Genomic DNA, 27,097 nt, shown 5'->3' on the forward strand with positions numbered 1-27,097 from the left:
TGTCTCTGTCTCTCTCTGGGGGGGCCCCTTCCCTCTTTCTTCTCTCTCTGTGCTCATTTAATAAACCTCTCCATCTAATGTCTCTTGCCTGGCATCTTATTTTTAATCATTATCATTAAACTTGTAACTGACATTTTTTTTTCTAGATAGGGTTTCTCTGTGTAGCCTTGGCAGTCCCATACTTGCTTTATAGACCCAGCTGGCCTCGAACTCACAGAGTGCTGGGATTTCAGGTGTGCACCACTGTGCCTGGTTCATAACTGGCATGTAAAAGAAAGAATTGTGGCCCAGATCATCAATTCGGCATAGCTATCACTGATGAAATAAATGCAATGCCCCTCCTGTTTGGCACCATACATTTGTGTGTGTATTTGCATATGTGTAGGCACACACATGTGTGGTGCATTGTTTTAAAAAAGAATCTGTAGGTCCACTGGAGAAATATCAAGTCTAAATATGGGAGGAAGGTAACTTTTCCATTTGAATGGGTCACCCTTGAAAATTTCATGCCATGCCTTCTCAGGTATGGCAGCAACACTGCACTTAACTGTAATGGTGACATGGTATTGAGCTGTGAGGCCATGAAGTGTCACCGAGAGGACAGAGCTTCCTGTCACTCACTCAGCTACCATGCCTGGGTGACATGAGCTGTTGCCGTCCTCAGACCTTCCATCACAGAGCTTGCCCTCCCCACACAGCTCATATTTTATATTTATATTTAATTTCATATGAGCCTGCTCTCAATGCTCCCTAAGTCTCATTTTGCCTTAAAAAAAAAAAAGCCAATGCATTTTTCTTAAGTTCCTAATACCATCTAGATTTTTGCCCCCACACATTCCTACTGGGGCCTGTGCACTAAGCGGTAAGGCTTGCACCCCATTGCGTTCCCAGCATGCTTTCCTTCTTCAAGCCCACTCCTAGTGATAAGCAGGACGGTCCCTCTCTCCTGCCTTGTATCACTTGCTACTTATTGCTTTCCAGGGAGAGGCAGTGTGTGCTGACACAAGTGTCTGATGAATAACACAGTGACACTTAAGTGTCAAACTGTTTGGGCCACTCGCTTTTCAGCTGTCATTTAGTTCAGAGTCAGGTAACAGGGGGGAAAAAAAGCATGCCACGTAGTTAGAGGCAGTTAGCCCACAGCCGTGGGCACTGAGTGTGTCCCGGTGGGGAATTGCATGTCAACACATATTAAACGGCTTGCTGCTAACGAATCTTTTCTCTGTGGCCAAAGGGGGTCACCTTCCACTCACCCAACGAGGTTAATAAATAAGAAGTACCTAAATTATGCAGATAATTCTCGGTCTTAATGATGAAAATTAAAACTTAAGAAAGTGATCAAATTAGCACTCATTCAAAAATGTAAAAGGTGCTTCTGACTCTACAGAAAAGATAATACACGTTTTTTAGGGGAATGTGGGCACACTGCACTCTGGGTTATAATTAGTGCTTCCTGGGACAAATTAGAAAGGTGGGAGAGTTTAAAAAAGCACCTCACACTGAAAGGAAATCATCTGGCTAATTTGTTTGCAGGCATAATTTGTTTGCTAGAAATCAAGCTAAAGTGCTTGAAAAAAATATTCCTGTTTGGCACCCAGGATCCCATAGGAGGCGTCATGACACCGTCAGACAGAGCCCAGCACCTTGTGAGCTTGCAGCCCTGCAAGGCCCGCCTCGACCAGCAGGTGTCAACAATCCCTGGCCAGGCTGAGCCGCAGCCTCCGCCACTGACAGACAGACGACAGACCCAGGCAACGCAGACACAGACAGACACGATGCAGCGAAGATGGGCAGCCTGCGAGGCTGTGGGCCTGCTGCCCAGAAGCTGGATCAGATTCCCCACCAACAGAGGAAAATCAAAACAACATTCAGAAACCAGCCCACTTCTTCAACCCCCACCCCCTGCTATTAAAACATGGCGCCTCTTCTCACTGTTGGAAGAAAAGGTGATGCCGCCCCAGCACTTCAACAGTTTCAGGGACCGCACGATCGCTCCAGGAACGGGCAGTGACACTCAGCACTACTTTTGTCATAACTAACGGCTCTCTAGATGTGAAGATTTAATCCCCCACCCTCTCCAAACTTCATAAGACCTCCTTTTCTGTTCTGTTTCCTTGCGCACGCGCTGGTCACATGACGGTGGAGAAACAAAGGGGAGAGAAGGCTCTCTCTCATCCCAGATGAGCCTCCCATGTTGACTGCTGCTTCCCCTGGCAGTCCAGTGATCAACAGATTCATGGACATTTTTAGGGGGAGGGGAAAACTGTATGCAGACATAGATGCTTGACACCATCCCTGTGACGTGTATACCTATATACTTGCTCCTTTTTAAAGTAGAAGCAAAGGAAAGATGGTACACCAACCAACACATGCTACTGCACGCTAACTAGTCAACTCTATAGGTGTACCAAGGGCTCAGTGTTCAACACAGGGCTGCAATGCTGCCTTGGAAGGGCGGCCATGACTTCCAGAGTAAGGGAAAAGGTGAGGACCACTACAGAAATTACTTATTCGGTGTCTCCAATACATCTTGGCTTGGAGAGTTCTTTCCACTAGTTCCAGGCCTGCTGTAAGCACTCCCACCTTACTGCACAATGAGAGGCAAGAGCAAGTAATCTCTCTAATCAGAGAAGTGCTCGACTTCCCACTGGGAGAGCTGGGGCTTGCCTCACAGTCACTTCCTTTACTCTTTAAAACCGAACGGTATGAGACAATTTTCTTGCTGGCGCTTATTTCACACAGACATTTAAAAACAAAACCAGAGGTACCAACCTCATCCAAAGAGGTAAAATGGATTCACATTTGATACAGAGGTTGTGAAAAGGAAAGTGGCCGGCGCTCTGCCTGGCAACCGTGTATTGAGACTTGTGCACGCCTGGGCGCCTTCCTACTGCAGGCTGACACAATGTACCTCGATCCCCTCGATTTCTTCAATGAACCTCCTGCTGACTGAGACCAGAGCCTCCTGTGGCCAGGCATGGAACCAGTCAATCGCTGTGCAGCTGACTATGGCTGGGAACTTCCGAGCTCTCACTCTCAGCGTAGGACCGACCGGTGAGAAACAAAAAACCATCTGTAGAGACAAGGGGTGAGTGGGGACGGGTCAGAAACAGCAGAGCGACGAGTGTGCCAAACAGGACACTGTAATCTCGGAAAATGAGAGTAGGGGCAAGGCCAGCTACATTGGTCAGTCACCCCAGCACAGGTCACATATGCAAGGCAGCAGTTTGCCCCCCAGCGTGGCTGCTCCGCAGAGCACACAGAAGTACCGTTGTGTTTTCCTCAAAATGTGGCCCTCTTCTCTCCAGCAAGACTCACGATCACCTTTGGAAGTAGGACATGTTATTTGGTTCCTAACACAAGTCACATAAAAGCAAGGTAAGAGTGTCAATGCTTCTACCTTCCATTCGGCAGGTAAAACAGGTAAAAGAAAACTGAAATATCCTCCCCAAACAAAACAAAACAAAACAAAATGATCTATCACCATGAATGATGCCTATTTCTGTCTGCATTTAAAATAAAAATATCTGTTTTAGCTCTTACCTCAGGTTTTCAGTTTAAAAATTTTAAAACGTGGGTAAACTTTGACTACCTACTCGATGATTTAAAAGTTGATTAATACCTGGATAAGCCACTGGTCTGTATAACTCAAAGGGTGTTTAGATGCTTACATGAAAGTTACAGCGCTTTCACAAGTCACCCTTGTATCTTTCAGCCACCTCTAGATCACCTATTGCTCCTAGGACAAGGAAAACGGTGAAAGGAGTCATTATTCTGTGCTGTTCAGGGAACCAAGACAATAAGACATATGTGTACAGTTGGCATAGTTGTGTTTCTCTGCAAATCCTTTCAAATGCACAATTGGAGGGATTCGTGGGTGAGGACGCAGTTGGGAAGGGCTACCCGAGCATCTGCATAGCTTCTCTGGACACAGATTCTGTCAGAAGGGTCTGAGTGACAGCATGCTACAGACAGTGGGTGGGAGGGCTCTCCACTGTCAGCAGAGCAGATGTGACCCTACCATCAAGCCTGTTTAACAGGAGCACGGAGACATGGGGGTCTGCAAAGACGCTCTGTCCCCCTGCCTTGATGGGCCCGAAGACTTGGCTATTTGTCAGCTTGGAAAGGCCTCTTTCCCCTTCTTGGAACAGGTTGATGATTGAAAATGGGGTCCTGGAGGTTCCACGGCCAAGGTCAGGCAACAGATGACATCACTGTCTTGGAGGGTATCATTTTGTTGCCCTTACAGCATTTTTAAATCCATGTGAGAAAAAAAAATATACTCTAGCACATATCAACCTGTATAATACTTCATTCAACAGGTTTGTTTATTCAACATTTGAAGATAGACAAATCCTAATTATCTAAATTTTTTTCTAAAATATATGTGTATATATATATATATATATATTTAAGAAGCACAGTATGATTGCACTCTTGAATTGTGTTAATGTATGGTATGGTGCTGTCAGCTACGGGCAGAACGATCTCTCGATCTTTATTATCACTTACGATTTATCTATCAATCAGAGACTTCCTTACAGGCTCCCGAGTCTCCAGCAGACACCATCCCTCGCTTAGCTTCTGGGTCTAAGTTGGTGGATATCTGCAGTGAACACTGTACAATGCTGGCTTGTCTGTGATGAGTTAGCATAAGGCCTGCAAAGGTCATCCACGGCGGGGCAATGGCCAGATATTTTTCTTCTTATAGTAGAACAATATTCCATTGTTTATGTACATATTTTTTTGGTTGCTTCTTGAAAGCATGTATGTTACCAAGCTGTCCGGCCAGACTTCCTGATGGTGGGACTTTATAATAATGTGTAAATCACCTCTCAAAGTATCTTTTGTAAGTGATGGGTCATCTCTTTCTACCGCCTGTTCCAGTGTTAAATTATGTGAAGATGATCCTTGTTTAATTACTTATTAATAACAAAACACAAGAAAAATGTCTCTAGCTCTAGAAAACAGCTACTTGGGAAGAAAAGAGGAGTCCTCAGGAGTGGGGAGAAGAAAAGGCTGGAGGGAAAACCTAAGACCGGAGCCGTAATAACAAAAGTCAGACACTGTCACCAAGGCTTTCTTAGCACACGCAATAGTTGAGCAATTGGTTTACGACTAATAAGATAATAATGAATATACGGTCATCAATATGTAGAGCATGGAAAAATGTGAGCGCGTGTGAGGATGGAGACAAAGAGAAACTGTAAGAGGAGGGAGAGGTGAAGGAAGAGGAGGATGGCAAAGAAAATTGACTCTTAACTTACACTATGCAATGAGTAGCTCAAAATGAATTAAGCTCCTCCAGGTTGATCTAATACCCACAAGAACCATGCTAGTTTGACTCTGCCATGAGAATACTTAAGCAAAAAAACCCCCATTTCCCCCCAAGATAGAGTTTCTCTGTGTAGCCTTGGCTGTCCTGGAACTCACTCTGTAGACCAGGCTGGCCTCGAACTCATGGAGATTAACCTGCCTCTGCCTAATGAGTGCTGGGGTTAAATGTGTGCACCACCCCTGCCTGGGCACAACATAAATTTAAAATTTTTTCCTTTCTCTTTTTAAATTATGTGTATGTTGCCTGCCACCGCCACCTGCCCCTGCCACAAAATTCTAGTACTGGGTGGGCTGTGTCCCTGGGCCTGCTCATCTGCCGAGCCATGCGCTTTTGGTTGCTGAACAGCACTGATGAGTTCCTGGAACAGTCTGTACCTGTTTTTTGACTTACAATCCATTTCTGGGGATGCCCTAGGGGATTATTGACATCACCTCCACATAAGAAATAGTCCACTTACCACCTCTCCAGAGAATTTCAAATCCCTATGGCCATATTAAGGGCTGCTAACTTTACACATCTCTGCAACCAAACTTTGACAGAGCCAAAACTAAACCTTTTAATTATTGTCAGCAATTGGGTAAAATAGAATGAAGCTCCTTATATCTAAACCTTTTCTTTGTTCTTCCAAAATTTTAAAATGTACACTTAAAGGAAATTTTCTCTTTAATTTAATAACTTTGCAGTCTGCCCACATATATGTTCCAGTCTCCTGCCAGACTTCCTACATCCAGGCCATCGCCAAAGCAGCTACCCACAGGTGCTCCAGTCCAACCTCACAGATCGTCTCAGCTGGACCTGCGTTGCCCCTCCTAGCCACATATATTCTCAGACCCTGGACAGCAAATTCAACAGTTGCCTCTTCTGGGACCTGGCCAACATTTCAACCTTTTAACCCTCTGTCACCTCCCTGCTGTCAGCAGGAAGCAGTTAAGACAATTGATTTCTTCACCTCTTATCCATTTACAAAAGGCTGGAATGATGTGCTCCACACCCGGGACAAACAGCTCCAGGTTCTCCCAGCACTCCTTGGTCTCCATCTGCTGCAGGACATGGCTGACATACCCTGCCCTCTACCCTGAACTTTCCAGGACAGAGCGTTCCCTTCCTCTTCACCATGTCATCTAGACAGTTTATTGATGTTTTTCTTTCTCTACTTTTCTCCTTACATGGCAGCCAAAAGCTGCATCCAATGAACCTACATTTATATACTTTAACTAACCTTACATAAAACAAAAACAAAAACAAAAACAATCCAATGTCCTTAATTTCAGTTATAGGAAAAGGGAGGAATGTTAGGATCCTGTCCCAGTCTGCTTACCTGTGACATCATTGCCTACCTGCCACTGGGCGTGGCCCAGGCAGTGGGTGGTGCACACCAGTATATAAAAGGACAGACCCACCTTGCCCCTCCCTCTCACTTCTCGTACCTGCGGTCATCCCGATTGCTTTCTCTCTATGTATGTTTCTCTTCCTCTGTCTCATTTCTCTCTCTCTCTCTCTCTCTCTTTCTCTCTCTCTCTCTCTCTCTCTCTCTCTCTCTCTCTCAGGTACCTCTCTCCCACTTCCTTCTATCCCCATGCTCATATAATAAGCTTCTCCATCATAAAAAATATGTTTATGTGTATGTGTACAGATATCTGAATAACCCAGAGGTACAGGATGCCCCTGAGATGGAGTTGTAGGTGGTGTGAGCCACTCAGCATGGATGGTGGGGACCCAACTCCAGTCCTCGGCAAGAGCAGCTTGTGCCCTCTCCTGCGGAGACATCGCCCAGCTTTGGTTTTGCTTATACGCTGAGGCCTGGTCTTGTTATGTCACATTGGCTGTCTGGCAATCACTGTGTACAAACTCCTCACAGTGACTCTGCCTTTCGAGCTCCCGAGTGCTGGGGTTACAAGTGAGCACCAGTGCATCTGGGCACTGCAGTTGGTCAAGTACTCACAGAATCCAGGTCTGAATCCATGGACTGAAATGGGAACTTTGGGTAATTCTAGGCATCACAAATCATCTAAACTAGTGCCTGGGAGCTCAGCTCTAGAAGCACACTTGCTCACTCTTAGGAATGGGTGAGACTTCAGCTCCTAACCCAATTCACTGTTGAGAGAGGACAGGGTTTCTCCTGCCAATCTGATTTTTTGGCGACAATATTTAATCTATGACTTTTTCCCCCCAAGAATAACTGGCAGCTACTCTGTTTTTTTGTTCTAAAAATGGCCTAAACAGCATTACTGATAGCCCGTGGTAAACCCACAGGGGAATTATTTTGTGTCAGACGATGGATGGTTATTATGAATAGCTTTCTTAGTGTATTCTGCCTAACTTCATGTAGGAGTAACATAAGGACACTGCTAAGAGATAAAAAATAACGGAATATATTGTCATCTTGTCCATATTTCAGCTCAGTCCTTCAGGCCACACTGCACGCATGTGAGCGCTCCTCTTATGAGCTTCACGTCTAAGGGACTTGGCTGGTACCTGAGGCATCCGACTGGACATATGTGCAGGACTCAGGATGAGGGCACTGGCATTTTGCACACTCTCACAGAAGCCCAGGTAACAGCTTAGCTACCCGGGGCTCTTAGACACTTTCCTCACAAACACAAACTCTTTGTAAGGTACTATCTTTGAGTTAGACATAATTTAAAAATTTTATTATTATTGTGCATGTATATGGTATGTGTGTGTCCATGTGCGTGCCTATGTGTGCTTGTGCATGTGTGTGTGCATGCATGTGTGTACATATGTGGATGCTGTTTGTGTTCACGGGTATACATATGTGTGCCTGCGTGCTTTGCTTGCATGTGTGTGCATGTGCGTGTGTGCGCGCATGCGTGAATGTGTGTACATATGTGTGTGCTTTTGTGTGTGAGTGTGGGTATCATATGTGTGTGCCTGTGTGTTTGCATGTGTGTGCATGTGCATGTGTGTGCATGTGTGTGTGCATGCATGTGCATATGTGTGTGCTTTTGTGTTTGTGTATACATGTGTGCCTGTGTGCATGCATGTGTGTGCATGTGTTTGTGTTACAGCATGCATGTAAAAGTTAGAAGACAACCTTGAAGAGTTAGTTCTCTCCTACTTTTACACTTTATCAGCTGGATAATTTTATTATTATTATTATTATTATTATTATTATTATTAGTAGTAGTAGTAGTAGTAGTAGTAGTAGTAGCAGCAGCAGCAGCAGCAGCAGCAGGAGAGGAGGAGGAGGAAGAGGAGGAGAATAAGATACCCAAGTAAAAACAGAAATATTGTACAAGCATTCCTATCCATGTACGAGCAAGACCAGGAAGTCTGGGCACTGAAGTGGGTTCAGAATTACACATCCTTACCTTGAAGTGAAACCCAAGTTCATGTGTGTTAAGAGAAAGGACCCCATCCACCCCTCCATTGTCTACCTTTAAGGAAGTGTCTAGATCTACTGAGAGTCATCTGCTCTCCAAAAGAGCACCTGGCTATTGTGCGTGAGCCGTCAGTGGGGACAAGAAGAGAGGTAGCTAGGATGGGAAACAAAGTTAAAAACAGACAGCTGTGCTGTTTCTAAAAGCAAATTTTCCCAAGTTCAGAAGAAAAGCCCGAGATCACTACTGATGGCTCTAACTGTGGCTCCAATATTTGGGGGTTGGGTCAAGAACTTTTTATTGTTTTTTTTTCCCTCTTTCCCCACACAGGTGTTAGGACTCATTTGCAGTAACCCACATGGCACCAGTTTCCCGTAGGCACGATTCCTTCCTGAGTACATGGTTATTTGTGTATCACTAACAGGACTCAGGCCGTTTCATCTCCTAATGGAAACATGAATGGCTACATCCACTGTATCTTTCCCAGCTGGTGTAGTTTGTTCTCAGGCAGCAGGGGCCCTCACACATATGTACTTCTGAAGCATCTATCCGTAACTTATGCATGCGTTTATCAGCCAAAGCCCCAGTATATTTCAAGAATAACAAGGCCGAGTCTTGCTGAGGCAGCCCCTGTGGTACGGAGCTTTATCATAGAACGAGTTTTCTGTTTAAAAGTTTTTACTTTATCATCTTCCTCGTGTCTTCTATATTATGCCCATCATATAATCAGCTTTTAATTTCTACCCTTTTTTTTTTTTTTAAGAGACCCAATAGCATCTTCAAAGTGTGCACATACAACAAGACACTTTGATGCGAGCTTCTGTTTTGGCCATCCCACAATGAAATCATCTCAGAACTCTGACTTGGCAACACTGAGCGTTTCAGATTTTCTTTAAAACTAATATTTGGTACCAGAGAATTTCAATTTATTTTGTTTCTCTCTCTAATTTGTGAGTGTGTGTGTGTGTGTGTGTGTGTGTGTGTGTGTGTGTGTGCGCGTGCGCGCACACGCCCACACGTGTGAGTGAGCACATGTTTGTAGCACACTGCACACGTTTGTCCTTGGCTTCCACCTTGTTTGAGACAGGGTCACTTTTTGGCTTGTCCAGGCTAGCTGACCCAAAATCTTCTGGATAGTCCAGGCTCCACCTCCCTTCTCACTGAGATTACAGGCCTGTGCTACTGCGGTCAGCTTTATATGGGTCCTGGGGATTTGAACTTAAGTGCTCACACATATGGAAAGAGCTCTACCTGCAGGGCTAGCTCCATGACCCCTGTTCCATTTTTTTTTTTAAACAAGGAAATTGTTCTACTTACAAAGAACATGCATGCAGTCTCCATAGCAAAGAGCACACCTAACCCTGAGGGGCAGTCAGAAGGGCTTATCCCCCCTCCAACCCCCTTCCCCCTTCCCCACGCCCGGCTCGGCTTGTCCCTGGGCTGGCAGTGACCATGTACTGGTTTGCAGGCTAATCCACAGCCCTTAACTGCACATCCTTTACTTTTGTTAGTTTTTTAAAAAGAGAATTGACTCCTATTTTCTCGTAAATAGATCATTATTTGAGACATCTCATGCAGTTTCTGGTGGCTCCGCCGGCAGAGCAGTTGGCATTAGTACAGCACTGTCCTCCACATGTGCAAGGACAGGTCTCACACTCTGCTGGGAAACCCCAGACCTAAATACTAGCAAATTACTGTGACTACAGACTGTTTTTATCCATGCAAAGTACATTCTGTGTAAAGACTGAGCCTTTCATTGCTGGTGTTTCAGGGGATTTGTGGGGCAGCTCTGTGATTCAAGCACCTCGCTCTGCAGGCAGGAGAACCTTGTTTCAATCCCTGGAAGTCAATCACGCATATAAAAGATGCCAGGTGTGGTGCTGCAGGCTGGTAATCCTAGTGCTGGGGAAGCAGAGATGGGGGATTTCTCTCTGGCCAGCCAGTCCAGGCTACTTAGAGAGATCCAGGACAGGAAAAAGTACAGAAAAATGTAGACAGCACCTTAAGAATGATGCTGTGATTGCCTCTAGCACCCATGCTCACACACAGGCACATGCACACACACACACACCAGCTCACCTAGCCACACGTGAACGCTCACACACAGGCACATGCACACACACACACCAGCTCACCTAACCACATGTGAATGCTTACACACCGGCATATGCCCACATACACACACACATACATACACACACATACCAGGTCATCTAACTACACGTGAACACTCACACACAGGCACATGCACACACACATACCAGCTCACTTAAACACATGTGAATACTCACACACAGGAACATGCACACACACACACACACACACACACACACACACACACGCACACACACACACACGCACACACACCAGCTCACCTAACCACACGTGAACGCTCACACACAAGCACTGATGTGTGTCCTCCTCAAAGTCACGTGACATGAGCACCAGATGGTCTGGGGCTGGGCTGTCCATACTCCTGCCATCTCCCCAGGATCCAGGGCATCACAGGACCCCAATAAAGATTTACTGAATGACAAATGGCTCATTGAAAGTATAAACAGGTGGCAGTTTGAAAAGCTCCATTTGGCCAAATAAAATACTAATATTTATGCTATTTTTTGAGGTTCTGCTGGCTTATTAAATATCACAGTTTTGTGCAGCTCAGATACACAGCACAAGATAGTGTGATGGCTTGAGTAAGGCTGTCCCTCACAGGCTCTTGTATTTGAAGACTTGGTCCCCAGTTGGTGTGGGTGTTTGGGAAGGTCATGAGCCCTTAGGGAGCAGAGAAAAGCAGGAGATGGTCTGTCACTGGGGTCAGACTTTGAAGATTTATAGCCTCATTCCAATCCCTTCCTCCCTCCCTCTCTCCTACTCTTCCCTTTCCCTCTCTCTCTCTTTCCCTCTTCCTTTCCTCCCCTCCTTCTCTCCCTCTCTCTTTCCTGTGTGCCAGCTTCCGACTCTGGCTGGTTGCTGTCCCCGTTCTATACTTTCTCTGTCATGAGGAGTCCATGACTCTATAGCCATAAGCTAAAAATGAAACCTTTTTCTCCTCTAAAGCATTTTTTGGATTTGGTATTTTCTTACAGCAACAGAAAATTAACTGATACAGATAGTAGCTTTTTGTCTTCTGAATTTCTTTGTGACTTACCAATAATCACAAAATGAGTGGGGGGGGGCACAGTGCTGAGACAACAACGAAGACTCTGGAAGAGCAGAGAAGGTCAGAACCCTAGGTGGCCAGCCCTTGACTTCCTTTTCATCAGTGCAAGAGTTAGAGTCATGGGCAGGAGGGGTGTGGATAGCCATGGGCTGGAGGCGCCATGCTTGCTGAAGACTTGGTCCCAGAGCAGAGACACTCAGAGCAGAGGCTGCTGGGAAGCAACTGGGTTGTGAGGACTCTAGCTTGATCAGTGAACCAGTCCATTCGCAATATGAGGACACGGTTAAAGAACCTGGAAGGTCTTAGGAGGAGGGTGCTGTGGGAGGAAACAGGTCACTGGGTACCTGCTGTGGAAGGGTTTTCCTTGTCTCCAGGACCTCTACACCCCAGAGCGTTGCTCCAAGGCCACCATGACGTCACTATCTGTATCCCATCATAAGCTTCCTACCATGATGCTCTGGCTTAGCATGGGCTCAGAAGCTAAGTAAAGACATATGAAAACCCCAAAACCATAATCTTTGCTCTTTCAAACTGTTTCTTCATAGTGGAGGACTCATCTGTTCAGAGGTGAGCAAATCAATTAGACCTAAGGAGATTCCTAGATATTTTATCCCACATTTTAGGTGTTTAATACATAAGATGTTTAACACTTAAATTTAGGGCTAAACATTAAGCTGTTATAATTTTAAGAAAATTAAAAACAATATTTTTAAAGGATGCAGTGCAGTATTAACACAGAAGTTATGAAGAAAATATCCAAGTTAAAAATATTTGTAAATGGGTGGCACACAGACCACATTTGATCAGCAGTGATTGCACAGTGACCTAAGGAGTGGACTGAGAAGTATAACACACCAGAGCTGGCGATCCCCCGGTGAGAGGGGTGCACACTGCATGACACACATGTGGGTCCAGCCTCCAACTACCTAGATAATCCACAGAGAAGTCTCTGGGTCCCTGTAGACACGGCTGGGCTCCATGGATTAGCTGCATGCCTGGCGGGCTACCCAGCATGTGCTCTGTGTCTCAGAAGGAACTATGGGCTATAAAACACCATTGTCTGAGTCTTCCTGCTGAGAGGAGATACCACAGTGTGGTACACAGGGAAATCTGACCTCAGGTCACCCAGATGGTCCAGGGAAAGTTCACAAGTCTAATCTCAGGTCACCTGCCTGATCCACCTGAAGAGTTCTCTGATCCCAGCAGGTGAGGGGGTCTCAGCCTATAGCTACTCACCTATAAGCTGCTCTCAATGGCTAGTGAAGGATACCAGAAACTACCACCCAATGCCAGAGACAGCAAGATGGCTAAAGGCCAGTGCAAATCACAAACAACAAAAACCAAAATATTATGACATCTCTAGAACTCAGTTATCCCAAAGCAATCAGGCCTGGAAACTCTAACACATTTGTAACACACAAAAAATGACCTCAAATCTTTCATAATGAAGATGATAATGAAAGAAACAAATAATATCGATAAACAAATACAGAAAGATACAGCCAAATAGATTGAGGACCTTAGAGAGGCCATGACAGAGACCTGTAGAGGGGAAATGAAGAAATCACTGGAAGAAATTCAGAAAAAGGCAAAGAATCAGATGAAAGAAATCAATAAAACCATCGAAGATCTGAAGACAAAAATGGAAACAATAATAATAGCAAAAACTGAAGAAAGCCTGGAAAGAGAGAACTTAGAAAAAAAAACAAAACAGGAACTGCAGACTTAATCATTGACAATAGAATATAAGAGATGGAGAAAAGAATCCCAGGTATAGAAGACAGAATGGAAGATTTTTATGCAACCATCAAAGAAAATGTTAAATCTAAAAAATTCCTGACACACACACAAGCCCACACACACACACACACACACACACACACACACACACACACACACACACACACAGACACACAAATAAGAAATCAAAGACACCAAGAAAAGATAAAACCTAAGGATAATAGAAATTGAAGAATGAGAAGAGGGTCAGCTACAGGCCCTAGAAAATATTTTCAACAAAATCACAGAATAAAATTTCCCCCTATTTAAAGGAAGAGAAGCCTATAAACATACAAGGGGCCTACAGAACACCACATAGAGTAGACCAGAAAAGAAAATTCTCCGGCCACACGACAGTCAAAACACTAAATGTATAGAATAAAGAAAAATATTAAAAGTGGCAAGGGGAAAAGGCCAAGTAACATATAATGGCAAAGCTATCAGAATCACACTCGACTTTTCAGCACAGACCATAAAAGCCAAAAGGGTCTGGGCAGAGGTCCTGCAAACCCTAAGAGACAACAGATGCCAGTCCAGATTACTATACCCAGCAAAACTTTCAATAATCATAGATGGAATAAACAAGATATTCCATGACAAAAACAAATGTAAATAGTACCTAGCCACAAATCCAGCCCTACAGAAGATACTAGAAGGAAAACTCCAACTCAAGGAGGCTAACTATATCCAGGAAAACTATACCCAGGAAATAGATAACTTTTGCTAAACTTTGTTTAGTAAAACAAAAAGGACACAAGCACACACAAAAAAGCACTATCGCAACAAACATCAAAATAAAAGGACCTAATAGTCACTGGTCATTAATCTCTCTCAATATCAGTGGTCTCAAGTCTATAATAAAGGGACACAGACTAACAGAATAGATGCATTAAAAAGGACCCAACATTCTGCTGCACACAAGGAACACATCTCAGCCACAAAGGTAGACATTACCTGAGAGTAAAGGGCTGGAAGAAGGTTACCTGGCAACGGACACAAGAACCAAGCTGGAGTAGCAGTCACTCTAATAGCTAATAAACTAGGCTTTCAACCAGAATGGATCAAAGCAGATGAGGAAGGACATTTCATATTTATCAAAGGAAAACTCAACCATGATGACATCACAGTTCCGAACGTATGTGCCCGAAATGCAAGCACACTTACATTTATAAAAGAAACATTAATAAAGCTTAAATTGTACATTGATCCCCACATATTAATAGTGGGAGACTTCAACACCCCTCTCTCACCAAAGGACAGGTCAATGAAAGAGAAGCTAAACTGAGAAATAATGACACTAACAGATGTCATGAATCAAATGGGCCTGACAGATATCTATAAAACTTTTCACCCAAACACAAAAGATTATACCTTCTTCTCAGCACCTCATGGAAGCTTCTCCAAAACTGACCATATAGTAGGTCACAAAGAAAGCCTCAAGAGATACAAGAAGTTTGAAATAATGCCTTGGATCATATCAGACCCCCATGGACTAAAGTTGGACCTCAACAACAGAAATAACAAAAAGCCTACACACACACTTAGAAACTGAATGGTTCTCTACTCAAATGATAACTGGATCAGAGAAGAAATAAAGAAATTAGGGACTTCCTAAAATTCAATGAAAATAAAGGTACAACATATCCTAATTTATGGGTCACAGTGAAAGCAGTGTTAAAAGGAAAGTTCATAGCACTAGTGCCTTCATAAAGAGATTGGAAACATCTCATAAAATCAACTTAACACCATATCTGGAAGCCCTATAAAAAAGAAGCAGACATACTCAAAAGAAGTAGATGGCTGGAAATAATTCAGGGCTGAAATCAATAAATTAGAAACAAAGAGAACAATTCAAAGAATAAATGAAACCAAGAGCTGGTTCTGTGAGAAAATCAACAAGATAGACACACCCTTAACCAAACTAACTAAAAGGCAGAGAGACAGTATCCAAATGAACAAGATAGACACACACTTAACCAAACTAACTAAAAGGCAGAGAGACAGTATCCAAATCAACAAAATCAGAAACGAAAAGGGAGACATAAGAACAGACATCAAGGAAATCCAAAGAATCATTAGGTCTTACTTCAAAAGCCTATATGTCACAAAATTTGAAAATCTAAATAAAATATACAATTTTATTGATAGATTCCACTTGCCAAAGTTCATTCAAGATCAGGTAAACAAATTAAATAATCCTATAAATCTTGCAGAAATAGAAGCAGTCATCAAAAGTCTCCCAACCAAGAAAAGCCCAGGGCCAGATGGTTTCAATGCAGAATTCTATCAGACCTTCAAAGAAGAGCTAATACCAATACTCTTCAAAATATTCCACAGAATCGAAATGTAAGTAACATTATTAAACTCATTCTATGAGGCCACAGTCACCTTGATACTTAAACCACACAAAAACCCAACAAAAAAAGAGAACTTCAGACCAATTTCTCTTATGAACATTGATGCAAAAATACTCAATAAAATACTTGCAAACTGAATCCAAGAACACATCAAAAATATCATTCACCATGACCAAGTAGGATTCCTTCCAGGAATGTAGGGGTGGTTCAATATATGGAAATCCATCAATATAGACCATCAATATGAACAAACTGAAAAAAATATCCCATATGTTCATCTCCTTAGATGTTGAAAAAGGATTTGATAAAATCTAATACCCATTCATGTTTTAAGTCTTGGAGAGATCAGGGGTACAAGAAACATACCTAAACATAATAAAGATTATATACAGCAAGCCAATAGCCAACATAAAATTAAATGGAGAGAAACACAAAGCAATTCTACTAAAATCAGGGACTAGACAAGGCTTCCCACTCTCTCCATATATCTTGAATATAGTACTTGAAGTTCTAGCTAGAGCAATAAGACAACAAAATGAGATCAAGGGGATCCAGAAAAAACCCACATACCTATAGACACTTGATTTTTTACAAAGAAGCCAAATCTATACGATAGAAAAAAAGATAGCATCTTCAACAAACGATGCTGGTGTAACTGGATGTCCACATGTAGGAAAATTCAAGTAGATCCATATTTATAACCCCGTACAAAACTAAAGTCCAAGTGGATTAAAGCCCTCAACATAAAACCAGAAATACTAAATCTGTTAGAATAAAAAGTGGGGAAGAGCCTGGAACTCATTGATACCACAGACAACTTTCTGAATAGAACACCAACAGCTCAGGCTCAAAGATCAAAAATTAATAAATGGGACTTAGTGAAACTGAAAAGCTTCTGTAAGGCAAAGGACACTGTCAATAGAACAAAAATAGATCCTACAGACTGGGAAAAGATCTTCATCAACCTTATATCCAACAAAAGGCTAACATCCAAAATATATAAAGAACCCAGGAAATTAAACACCACCAAACCAAAGTATCCAATTGAAAAATAGGGTACAGAGTTAAACAGATTTCTCAACAGAGAAACATCAAATGGGGGAGAAACACCTAAAGAAATGCTCAGCTCCTTAGTTATCAGGGAAATGAAAATAAAAACGACTCTGAGATTCCATCTTACACCCATCAGAATGGCTGAGATAAAAAACTCAAGTGACAGCACATGGTGGTAAAAAGATGGAGAAAGGGGAACACTCCTCCATCGCTGGTAGGAGTGCAAACTTGTACAATCACTTTGGAAATCAATCTGGTGCTTTCTCAGAAATTTGGAAATAGTTCTACTGCAAGACCCAGTCATACCACTCCTGGGAATATACCCAAAAGAAGCTCCACCACACAACAAGGACATATGCTCAACCATGTTCATAATAGTCTTATTTGTAATAGCCAAAACCTGGAAACAGCTTCAATGTCCCCCAGTCGTAGAATGGATAAAGACACTGTGGTACATTCACACAATGAAATATCCCTCAGCTACTAAAGACAAGAAAATCTTGAAACTTGCAAGCAAATGGATGGAACTAGAAATGATCATCCTGAATGAGGTAACCCAGACCCAGAAAGACACGCATAGTATATACTAACTTATAAGTGGATAATAGCCCAACATAAATGTCCTCTGAGAGACTCTACCCAGAAGGGGATTGGGACAGATGCTGGTACTTGCTGCTAGGCTCTGGGTGGAGTGTTGAGAGTGGTATGGAAGATTGGGCGGGGGGGGGGGGGCTGGAAGGACCCAGAGGATTTAGGAGCTTCACAAGGAGACCATCAAGGTTGGCAGATCTGACCCCGGATTGGGGTGGGGGAGGGCCTACACAAACTGTTGCACCAACCAAGGCCAAGGCATGCAGTAAACCTAGACCCCCTGTTCAGATCTACCCAATGGACAGCTCATTCTCCACAGTTGTGGGGAGAGTGGGGACTGCCTCTGACATGAACTATGGTGCCCCCAATTTGATTGCTTCTCCTTGGTGGGGAGACCTGATGGACACAGAGGAAGAGGAAGCAGGCTATCCAGATGAGACCTGATAGGCTGTGGTCATATGGTGGGGAGGAGGTCCCCTTTGTCAGAGGTCTAGGGGAGGGGAATAGGGTGGAAGAGGGAGGGAGGGTGGGAATGGGAAGATACAAGTGAGGAGATAAACACCTGGGATACAATCTGAATAAATTTAAAAATATTTATAAATGTAAATTAGAGGACATTATTAAAAAGGTGACAGAATTATGATGAGTTAGAGAAGACAGGCAACATGTAGAACAGGAAAGGATATTACAGATATTACATTTACTACATAAAAATACCCTTCAAATATGTAAAAATCAGTAAACCAGTAGGAAATTGGACTAATAGGTAGTTTCTAATAAATATAAGTAATTGTTTAGAATAAATCACATTTGCATTAAGCATTTTTTTTTTTTTTTTTTTTTTTTGTGCATCACTGGGTAGGCCTTCAAACCTAAAATTATAAGTAAAAAGCATTAAAGGAAAGAGAAATGTTACCTCAGCCCTTCCTGAGTATGTATTCATCACATATAGATATAGTGTTCATATACAGTAAACTTTGATGCAGTTTATCAGTATGCTATCCCTAGATGATATAATTAAAGCTCGTCTTATTTTCCTTATATGGTTCCTTATTTTTAAATTCTCTACAATGATGGGATGTCTCTTACATTATCAGAAATGGGTCTCTCTACACATACCCAGACAGAGAGTCAGACAATGAAAACAGAGAGATAGCTACATCTGGGCAGAGAGAGGTTCGTAAATAAGCCAAGTGCTGCCCTATCCCACGGGGAGGAAGGGTTAACCCAAGTCTGCAGCAGGAGGGGTGAAATTGCAGTTTTTCTAGAACAAGATGAGGAGCCTGTAGGGAGATTGTCTCTACACAGGAGAAGGAGAGAGAGCATTTTGATAGCAATTGATTGGCTCCCTTGCAGCTATCCAAGGACAGGCCTTCAATCACTGCCAACGGGGAACAGCCTGCCTGTGGGCTCAGAGGACAAGCTGCGTGAGCTAACATATTCTCTCAGCCCTGGGTTTCCAACAAACCAGTGGTCTTTGGTGAGCTTGAGCCGTGGGTGGCAGCAGAAACACCTGTGGCACAGCTAGCTGCCCACCTTGTCAGGAGCCCAGGGAAAGACGACAGCAGCCCATCAGATCGCAGTCTGTTAGCCTGGGCTGATAAACTGTGTGGCGTGTGGAAACAGAGCAATGTGGCTGGCTTTCTAAGATTGCAAAGATGAGGTCACACGCAGAGATTGCGAGGAGTGAAGCCGGCTTTGGAAAGCCGGCAGGTGGTCCACTTTTGCATATTAGTTCTGCCTCTGGGATGAGGTCAGCCCACAGAGTGAGGCACAGGCAGATCTTTGTCTCAGCAAAGCCTTGTGTGTAGGATGAAAGAGATGCTTAAAGGAGGACTGTTGGCTGTAAGAATATGTAATAAGCCAAGGGAAAGCTTTGTAATTATCTCAATAGACACTAAAAAGGCATCCAGTAGAGACCTCCTTGACAAAATGGATGTGTGAAAACCAGAGTCCGTAGGAGACATCACTGTGAAGCATCAGAGACTCCTACTCCAGTCAAGACCCAGAAACAGTCAGTGTTAGTGTCACTGTTTGCACCGTTCTTCCACAGTGCTCGCCAAGGCAGCAGGGATACGCCGCACAGTCAAAAAGAGTTTTGACCTTCAGGGTAGGTGACATCTACCTGCTCCTAGAAGCTGCTTTACGAGGGTCTAGGCAGGTGGTGCAGGCCTGGAATCCAGCACATGAAGGCTGAAGCCAAAGGGTTTTAGGTATGAGGATAGACCAGGCCACATAACCAGGTCTCAAATAAAAGCTGGTCTCAAATAAAAGCTGGGCGCTGTGCCAACACATGGAATTGCAGCAAGGGTGGAGTGGGAAGCAGACAGGCACATCCCTAGGTCAGCCAGCCTAGCCTACCTGGTGATGTTCCAGGGCACCGAGAGGCTCTGCCTCAGATAACAGGTGGAACGCACTGGAGGCATGGCAGGAGATTGTCCCCTGACCTCTGACTCACACACACACATCTGCAGTGTAGACCTGTGCACACATGCACCTGCACACACAGACACATACATGAAAACCAACAACAAAATTGGTAAGACAGGAGATAATACATCTAGTCACAAAGTTAAAAGGTAATATTTCCCCCCATGTAAAATAAGATACAGTTTATGAGAACAACAGGGCACGTTGCATCATAAAAATCAAGCTCTCCCTTATAGAAGGTAAGTAGGTAGCATGACTTGGTCAGAATTCACAGGGGCGGAGTGTGACCACACGATGACAGTGCTTGTTCACACACACGAATAAAAAAAAGCTGGGCAGAGCGGGACTTAAACACTGGAGCATGCAAGAAAGTACTGCTAATTTGCACGGGGCAACGTTGGAGCTGATGGAAGAAGCTGAGCAGGGAAAGAGAATTAAGAATCTGAACAACATCGAGTAGCCATGGCTATTCCGGGTGTGACGTTGGTGATATACGGTGTTAGGATAAAGACATCTTTGGGGGGCAAAATAACCTGATTTCTCTCAGCTTACTCTTCACCACATAGAGAAAAAAACTATATTCTGGAGGTAGCACTCCTTAAAAACCAAACTGCACCTGAGTTGTGACTGTTAACTTGTGATTTCTCCAACTCTGTGATGCTCCAACTGTGTGATGCACACATTTCCTAGAAATCATACTGAGAATCTTGAATTTTAACCTTTCCCCACGCTGGTGACATGCAGTCCGCTGTCCGCCCATGATGGTCACTGTAGCATCTTGGGGGCCTAGTGTATTGTGAAGCTAAGCTTTGACATCCTGCAGGTGTCTGGAATGCACTCCCAACTTACAATACTTGGCCAATGATGAGATTATTGGGGCATCGCTCTGTGGTAAGCTTGAGGCATGGTTGTGTTCCCAAAGTCATTTCCAATGTCATATCATAAAGGAGATGTGTGAAGGCCAAATACTCCGTCCTTTGAGTCCACCACAGCCGTGACACACACTTTTGGCTATGAGGAGGACAGCTCAGGGGGGAGAATTCTAGTTTCCTGAGACAGGTAACCAGGTCTTTTTCCTTCTTCCTTCTCTCCCTGCATGGGATGTACATGTGATCGACAGTTCTGTGCTCGCCAGTTCTGTGATTGATAGTTCTGTGGTCAACTGCTCTATGGTCGACGGTTCTGTGGTCAACGGTTCTGTGCTCGACAGTTCTGTGCTTGACAGTTCTGTGATGAGGAGGACAGAGGTTTCCACATGATGCGGGGGGGGGGGGGGGGGGGGGGGGGGGAGGAAAAGGTTGGCGAGACCATGGGTCTCCAAGGGTTAGTGAGCCAGGCTGGGCTGATGGGTGGGAGAGGTGGCTGTGAGGCCATCTCTGCTGGGTTTTCTCCTCTGTAGTCAACAGCGAGTTCCAACTGCCTCCAAGCCAGTGGTTCTCAGACTTACTAGTGCTGCCACCTCTTCATACAATTTCTTATGTTGTGGTGATCCCCAGACATAAAATTATTTCATTGTTACTCCATAACTATAATTTTTTCATTATTATGATCCACAGTATAAATATGTAATATGCAGGCTATCTGATAAGTGATTTCTGTAGAAAGGTCACTCATCCCCAAAGGGGTTGTGACCCACAAATTGCAAACTTGCTCTAGGCCAGAGAATCCTGGAAGACCATGCAGAATAGCACACGGTTGTAATTCTTGCACGGTTGTAGATAGAGGTGGGAGCATTGCTGGGTCCCAGTCTAGTCTGAGCTAAATTATTAGTTTTAGTCCAGAAAAAAAGGGCCAAGGGTAATCTTGAAGGAGAAGAGGCTTTTCTATGCTAACAAGAACCTCCCAAGGCTGTCACTAGCCTGTCCAAGGTCAGACAGAAGAGTAAGTTTCCTTAGTGCTCTGAGGTTTGAATTTTCAAAATAATGTTGTTGGGTTGAGTTTAGGAGGTGCTGATCTGCAGAAGAATGCTAATTCAGAACATGGCTGTTCTGGCAAGAGTTCACGTCCAGAGACCTTCTAGGTCTGTGTGATCCTGCTAGAATACAAACAAGCCTTTAATCCGGGAGACAGAGACAAACAGATCTGAGTTCAAGGTCAGCCTGGTATAGAACAAGCATCAGATAAAGAAAGGCTTAGATCCAGGTGTGGTGGTACATGCCTTTAATCCCAAAGGAAGGTGAAGTTAGTTTGTAGAAGGAAGCACCCATGTTTGAAAGTGATGGCTACTTGAATGGCAGAAAAGGTGAGAAGATTTGACAGAATAGGATAAGCCCAACTCTCACAAGAAGAGAGAGGGAAGGGAAGCTATTCAAGAGGCAGTTTTTCAGAGAGAGGAGACAGTTTTTACCAGGACAGGAAGAGAGAGATGGGTTGCAGAGAGAGAACTCAGGTGAGGATGGATCGAGCCAGAAGATGAGAAGAAGCCAGAAGAGTAGAGCAGATTGCTGAGTAAGTTTGAAGCCAAGCAGAGCAATTCCATGTGGAGAGAGAAGCCAGACTGAATAAGTCAGCTGGGAGAGGAGTTTGAGCCAGAGCAGGTGAGTTGAAGCAGCCAGCCCAGAGCTCAGCAAGAACAAGTGAGGGTGAGCTTATTCAGCAGTGAGTCTCAGAGGCTGAAAACATTCTGGGTCTAGGTTAGATTGTACGGAGGCTAGAAGCTTCCAGGACTAGGCCTAGGTTAGTAGAAGGAGGCAGTAAGCCTCCCTGACAACTGAGCCAGGGGAATAAAAACTACTTTTACCCTGATCCAAGATTCAGTTGCCTTAAAGGCTTCTCCCTAAGGAGGCACATTTCTCGCTGATGTTCCTGTTGTTGTCCACTCCTCTCCTTAAGTGTCCGATGCTCTGTAGCTACCATAGAGCTTTTCACTGAGTTGACAGGAAAGGAGCAGCAAAGCACAGTGTCTGAAGGATACTAACTTTGCTGCACTAGGAATAGCAAAACTGCTACATCAGTGTTAGGAGCACCCTCAGGTTTGGAGGCTTTGTTATCTTGTAACATTGACAGTCGCTGGTGCTGCTGTGCACTTCCATCAACTCTCTATGAAGCCCCAAGCGAAGTGTAGCTTAAGCGGAAGGGTTTGAATATAAAGGTATTTGAACAGTACCCATAAGTCACACTCCACACCAGCGCAGATTCTGCCTATTGCTCACTCGATGACGTACGTGCTTCTCTGCATCCCAGTGCACATCTCCGGCTTCGTGAACCATGTTCTCCCCACAAGAACTCAGCGTTTTGGCCCCTCAGAAAGCTACCTCAGCTTTCTCCAAACAGGTCCTTCACAGCTCACCTCCCATGAACAGTATCTCCTCTCTCAAGGAGACGGAGAAAGGACTCAGCAGTTAAGAGCATTTGCTGCTGTTACCGAGGATCTGGTTTAGATTCTAGCATAACCATGGCAGCTCACAACCACCTATAACGCCAGTTCCAGGGCATATGACACCTTATCTTGGTCTCCATGGGCACCAGGAGCATATGCGGCACTCATACATATAATCAGGCAAAACATCCATACTCATGAAATAAAGTAAATAAGTCTAAGTTAAAAACAGCAACGTTGTTTCTTCTCCCTAAATGCACCTGCCTTGTTAGCTTCCTCCACACAACTTACTTCTATTAAGGAGGAGGCTGACCCCTCCTGCCATCCCATAGTTAAGTTCTTGGTGACATTCCCTACTTCCTACAACCTCAGCTCCTGGAGGACAGGGGAACATGGCTTTAATAGTACATACAGGGCTCAGCACCACAGCTGGTCTCAAGGACACACACTGCAGACATGGCCTGGAAAACACGCACCTGTCCCTTCAAAAGAAGTCACTAAAATTCAAACCCATAATACGAATCCCGGCTAAAATGCATATTAGAACACCAACAGCAGCTCTAAAGCAATACACAGGTAAAGCAAAGGTTTCTTACTTTGAGCTGTTGTTGGACTCTGGCCAAAAAGAATGCCCAACAGTTTTCCCTGGAGTCCACCATGCCAAGACCGCGAACTTCATTACGGATCCCAGAAATGATCTTGTCTGCATCTTCATCACCGAACAGATCTGGGATGTCTCCTAGCCCCAAAGAATGGGCAGAATTATACAGCAATCTTGCAGTTTACATTTTACAGTGGGTTTTTCTAATGTTTGAAATGCTTTCTAAGATGAAGCTACATTTAAAGACAAAGTTTGAAACTAGGAATGCCATTTTTTTCTTTGCCTTTTGCTCTGATAAGACATAGAAACTCACTGAGAGCAAGCAGTCATTTGCACACTCCCCTCTAGACCCACACCCCATCAGACCCTCACACACACCTCTTAGACCTGCCCCCCCATGGGGTGTGTACAACACCCTGTAGGCCCACACTTCATTGGACCCTTGCACCTATAACCCACACAGCCCCTAGACCTGAACCCCACTGGGTCCCGACACCCCCTAGACCAGCACAAGGAGGAATAACATTTACTTCAGTTCAGGCCCCTTGGAGGCACATCCCATCCATAAACTGACAAAGAAAGCAATGTACTTCAAATAAGTTAGGCTTACAGCTTTCTCCCCGAAGACTGCCCTAGCAAACATCTCAAAGACAAATTATCTCTCTTTAAAGTTCATTGAAACTACAGATAATTTGTCATTAGGAGAGATCTTTCAGGAAATGTGTCCATTTAATCACCTGATGCCAGCAGGTCATTAATCAACACGAGGAAGCTCTCGTCTAGAACGTGGGCATCTGTCAGCAGGAACGCGGTGGGCACGCTCTTGGCTCCGGCTCTGATGAACAAATCGGCCAGATCTACCTGTGAGGAAAGGGGACCATCGCTCATGTTTTGATAATGCTGATGGGATGTTGGGAGTGTGTGTCTGGGTGCTCGGAGGACCCGAGGAACTGTGGGACAGTGCTGTGCTCTCCCCATGGCCTGTGACATCACCTCCGTTTCTGGCATTTACTGGTGCGCATCATGTGACTTAGTGGAGCCCAGGAATGAAACTGGCTGCTGCTGAGCCACACCCTCCTCCTACTAGCGTGGATATGATGAGCTCAGTGATACTTCTGTAGCACAGCGGCAGTGCTCTGCTCACTCTAACAATCACTTTTTCACTGAAAGTAGTTTTGCTTCTGTATTTGGTCAGCAACATTAAAAGCATATTTAAAAAAAAAAAAAGTTAAAATAGCCCTTGCCACAGATTCTAGGCATTACTTTATAAGTGCTACCATCGATTGAAAAGCAAAAATTTAAAGACGCAGGACAGTTTTCTGAACATGCTGTTTCTGTTGCAGTTTGTTGTCACGTTCTTATCCAAAAGGGAGAAAAAGCTACCTGCAATTCCAAAGGAAGTATCTTTCCTTTCTGTTCTTTGTCATATAAGCAAGCACATGAACTGCATTGAAAACTGAGTTCATTTAAGGCAGAAATAAAAACATGTTTGTGTGTATAAGACAATATTATTTTTCAGCCAGGCTTATGTTATTGAACCTGTACAAATTATAGAAATGTGTATGCATTTGACCATCAAAGGCATCTGGAGAGACCCTTTTCCTGGAGTCTTGGGCGTCCCTGTCCACACCTCAGAGATAGCATGAGTTCACTATCAGCTTATGCTCCCTCTGCCAGATAAATGGGCCAGAAACACACCCAGCCACCGATACAGCCAACAACAAAAACAAACAAAACAAAAGAAAAAAAAAAAAAACCCCGAGGGCATACTGTATCACCTACAGACACTCTTGTCTTGTGGTTTCTCCCTGAGCACTATAGCACAGCTACTGGTTGGATTCGGAGTTGAAGTAACCCGGAAGTTACTTAAATCACACAGGACCGACCATGTGCAGGTTACGTAAAGAACGTGACCATCCATGGACTTGAATCTCTTTGGGGTCCTGCCCTGTTCTTCTACACAATGGTTGAGTGCTCTGCCCCTCCACTTTCCTCACCCGGAGCTCTTGGGTTCCATAGCCTTCCGTCAGAGTGATCTGAAAGACCTCCAAGCCGCAGATGTAAGCCGCCAGGTGAGACAGGCTCTGCTTGCCACTGCCGCCAACTCCAACCAAGAGGGCGTGGCCCTGAGGGGTCCGAAGAATGCGGCTGATGCGACACCTGAGGGAAGATGCAGGCTCCCATCAGAGTCACGGAATCAAAATGCGCTGGGTTGTGGTTTGCTTTGTATTTTTAGATAAATGCCAATTTTATTGGTTGTTGGCTTCCCCATCAAACAAAGCCAGCGCCTAGTTTACAGGCATCTGCTATGGAGTTTCTCCGGAGTCACTTTTGAACCTCTCACTGCATTACTAGTTCCCACTCGAAAGTATATACAAGGCCTGTGTGTAAGCTCCAGCTTTTAAATTTTTGATTAACAGGAAAAAAAAGGTCCAATTCTCTTCAGCCCTCCAGTACAAAGACATTAAGGGAGGATATAGGCTTGCATGGAAGCTGTGCTGTAGGACCACTTTGCGAAAAATGGATTGGCTTGGACTAACAGACAGTGGATTGGCTTGGACTAACAGACAATGGATTGGCTTGGACTGACAGACAATGCATTGGCTTGGACTAACAGACAATGGATTGGCTTGGACTGACAGACAATGGATTGGCTTGGACTGACAGACAATGCATTGGCTTGGACTAACAGACAATGGATTGGCTTGGACTGACAGACAATGGATTGGCTTGGACTGACAGACAATGGATTGGTTTGGACTGACAGACAATGGATTGGCTTGGACTGACAGACAACGGATTGGCTTGGACTGACAAATATCTCCATTTGCTTCCTTTAGGGAGACTAAAGATTTGCCTATCTAAAACATAGTTATAACAGTGTTTCACCTCCATCCATGGATGTACACCAAGTATGTCCCCAGTGCCTAAGGAGGTCACCCCGGAACTGGACGTACAAACGGTTGTGAGGCATGATGTCACTGCTGAGGACAGAACCTGATTCCTTTGCAGAAGCAGAAAGTGTTCTTACCTACTGGGCTGTCTCTCGAACCCTTAACACGTGTTTCTTGATGCGGCCCTCGCTTCCCTTCACTACAGGCAGCCCGTGTTTACGCCACAGTATT

At 44.2% G+C, this 27,097-nt stretch overlaps 1 protein-coding gene across 1 annotated transcript in view; it reads right to left on the reverse strand.

Annotated features, from left to right (window-relative positions):
• Window positions 1-27,097, reverse strand: part of Dnah11 (dynein axonemal heavy chain 11) — a 326,041-nt gene that overhangs the window by 105,034 nt on the left and 193,910 nt on the right. Inside the window, exons 52-55 of the mRNA XM_051152523.1 lie at window positions 25,970-26,132; window positions 24,710-24,833; window positions 23,968-24,110; window positions 2,912-3,073 (exon numbers count right to left, since the gene is read on the reverse strand). Coding sequence (XP_051008480.1) covers window positions 2,912-3,073; window positions 23,968-24,110; window positions 24,710-24,833; window positions 25,970-26,132 — 592 coding nt within the window. The remainder of the gene's footprint in view (window positions 1-2,911; window positions 3,074-23,967; window positions 24,111-24,709; window positions 24,834-25,969; window positions 26,133-27,097) is intronic.

The sequence above is a fragment of the Acomys russatus genome, chromosome 1, assembly GCF_903995435.1.
Source record: "Acomys russatus chromosome 1, mAcoRus1.1, whole genome shotgun sequence".
Classification (NCBI taxonomy): domain Eukaryota; kingdom Metazoa; phylum Chordata; class Mammalia; order Rodentia; family Muridae; genus Acomys; species Acomys russatus.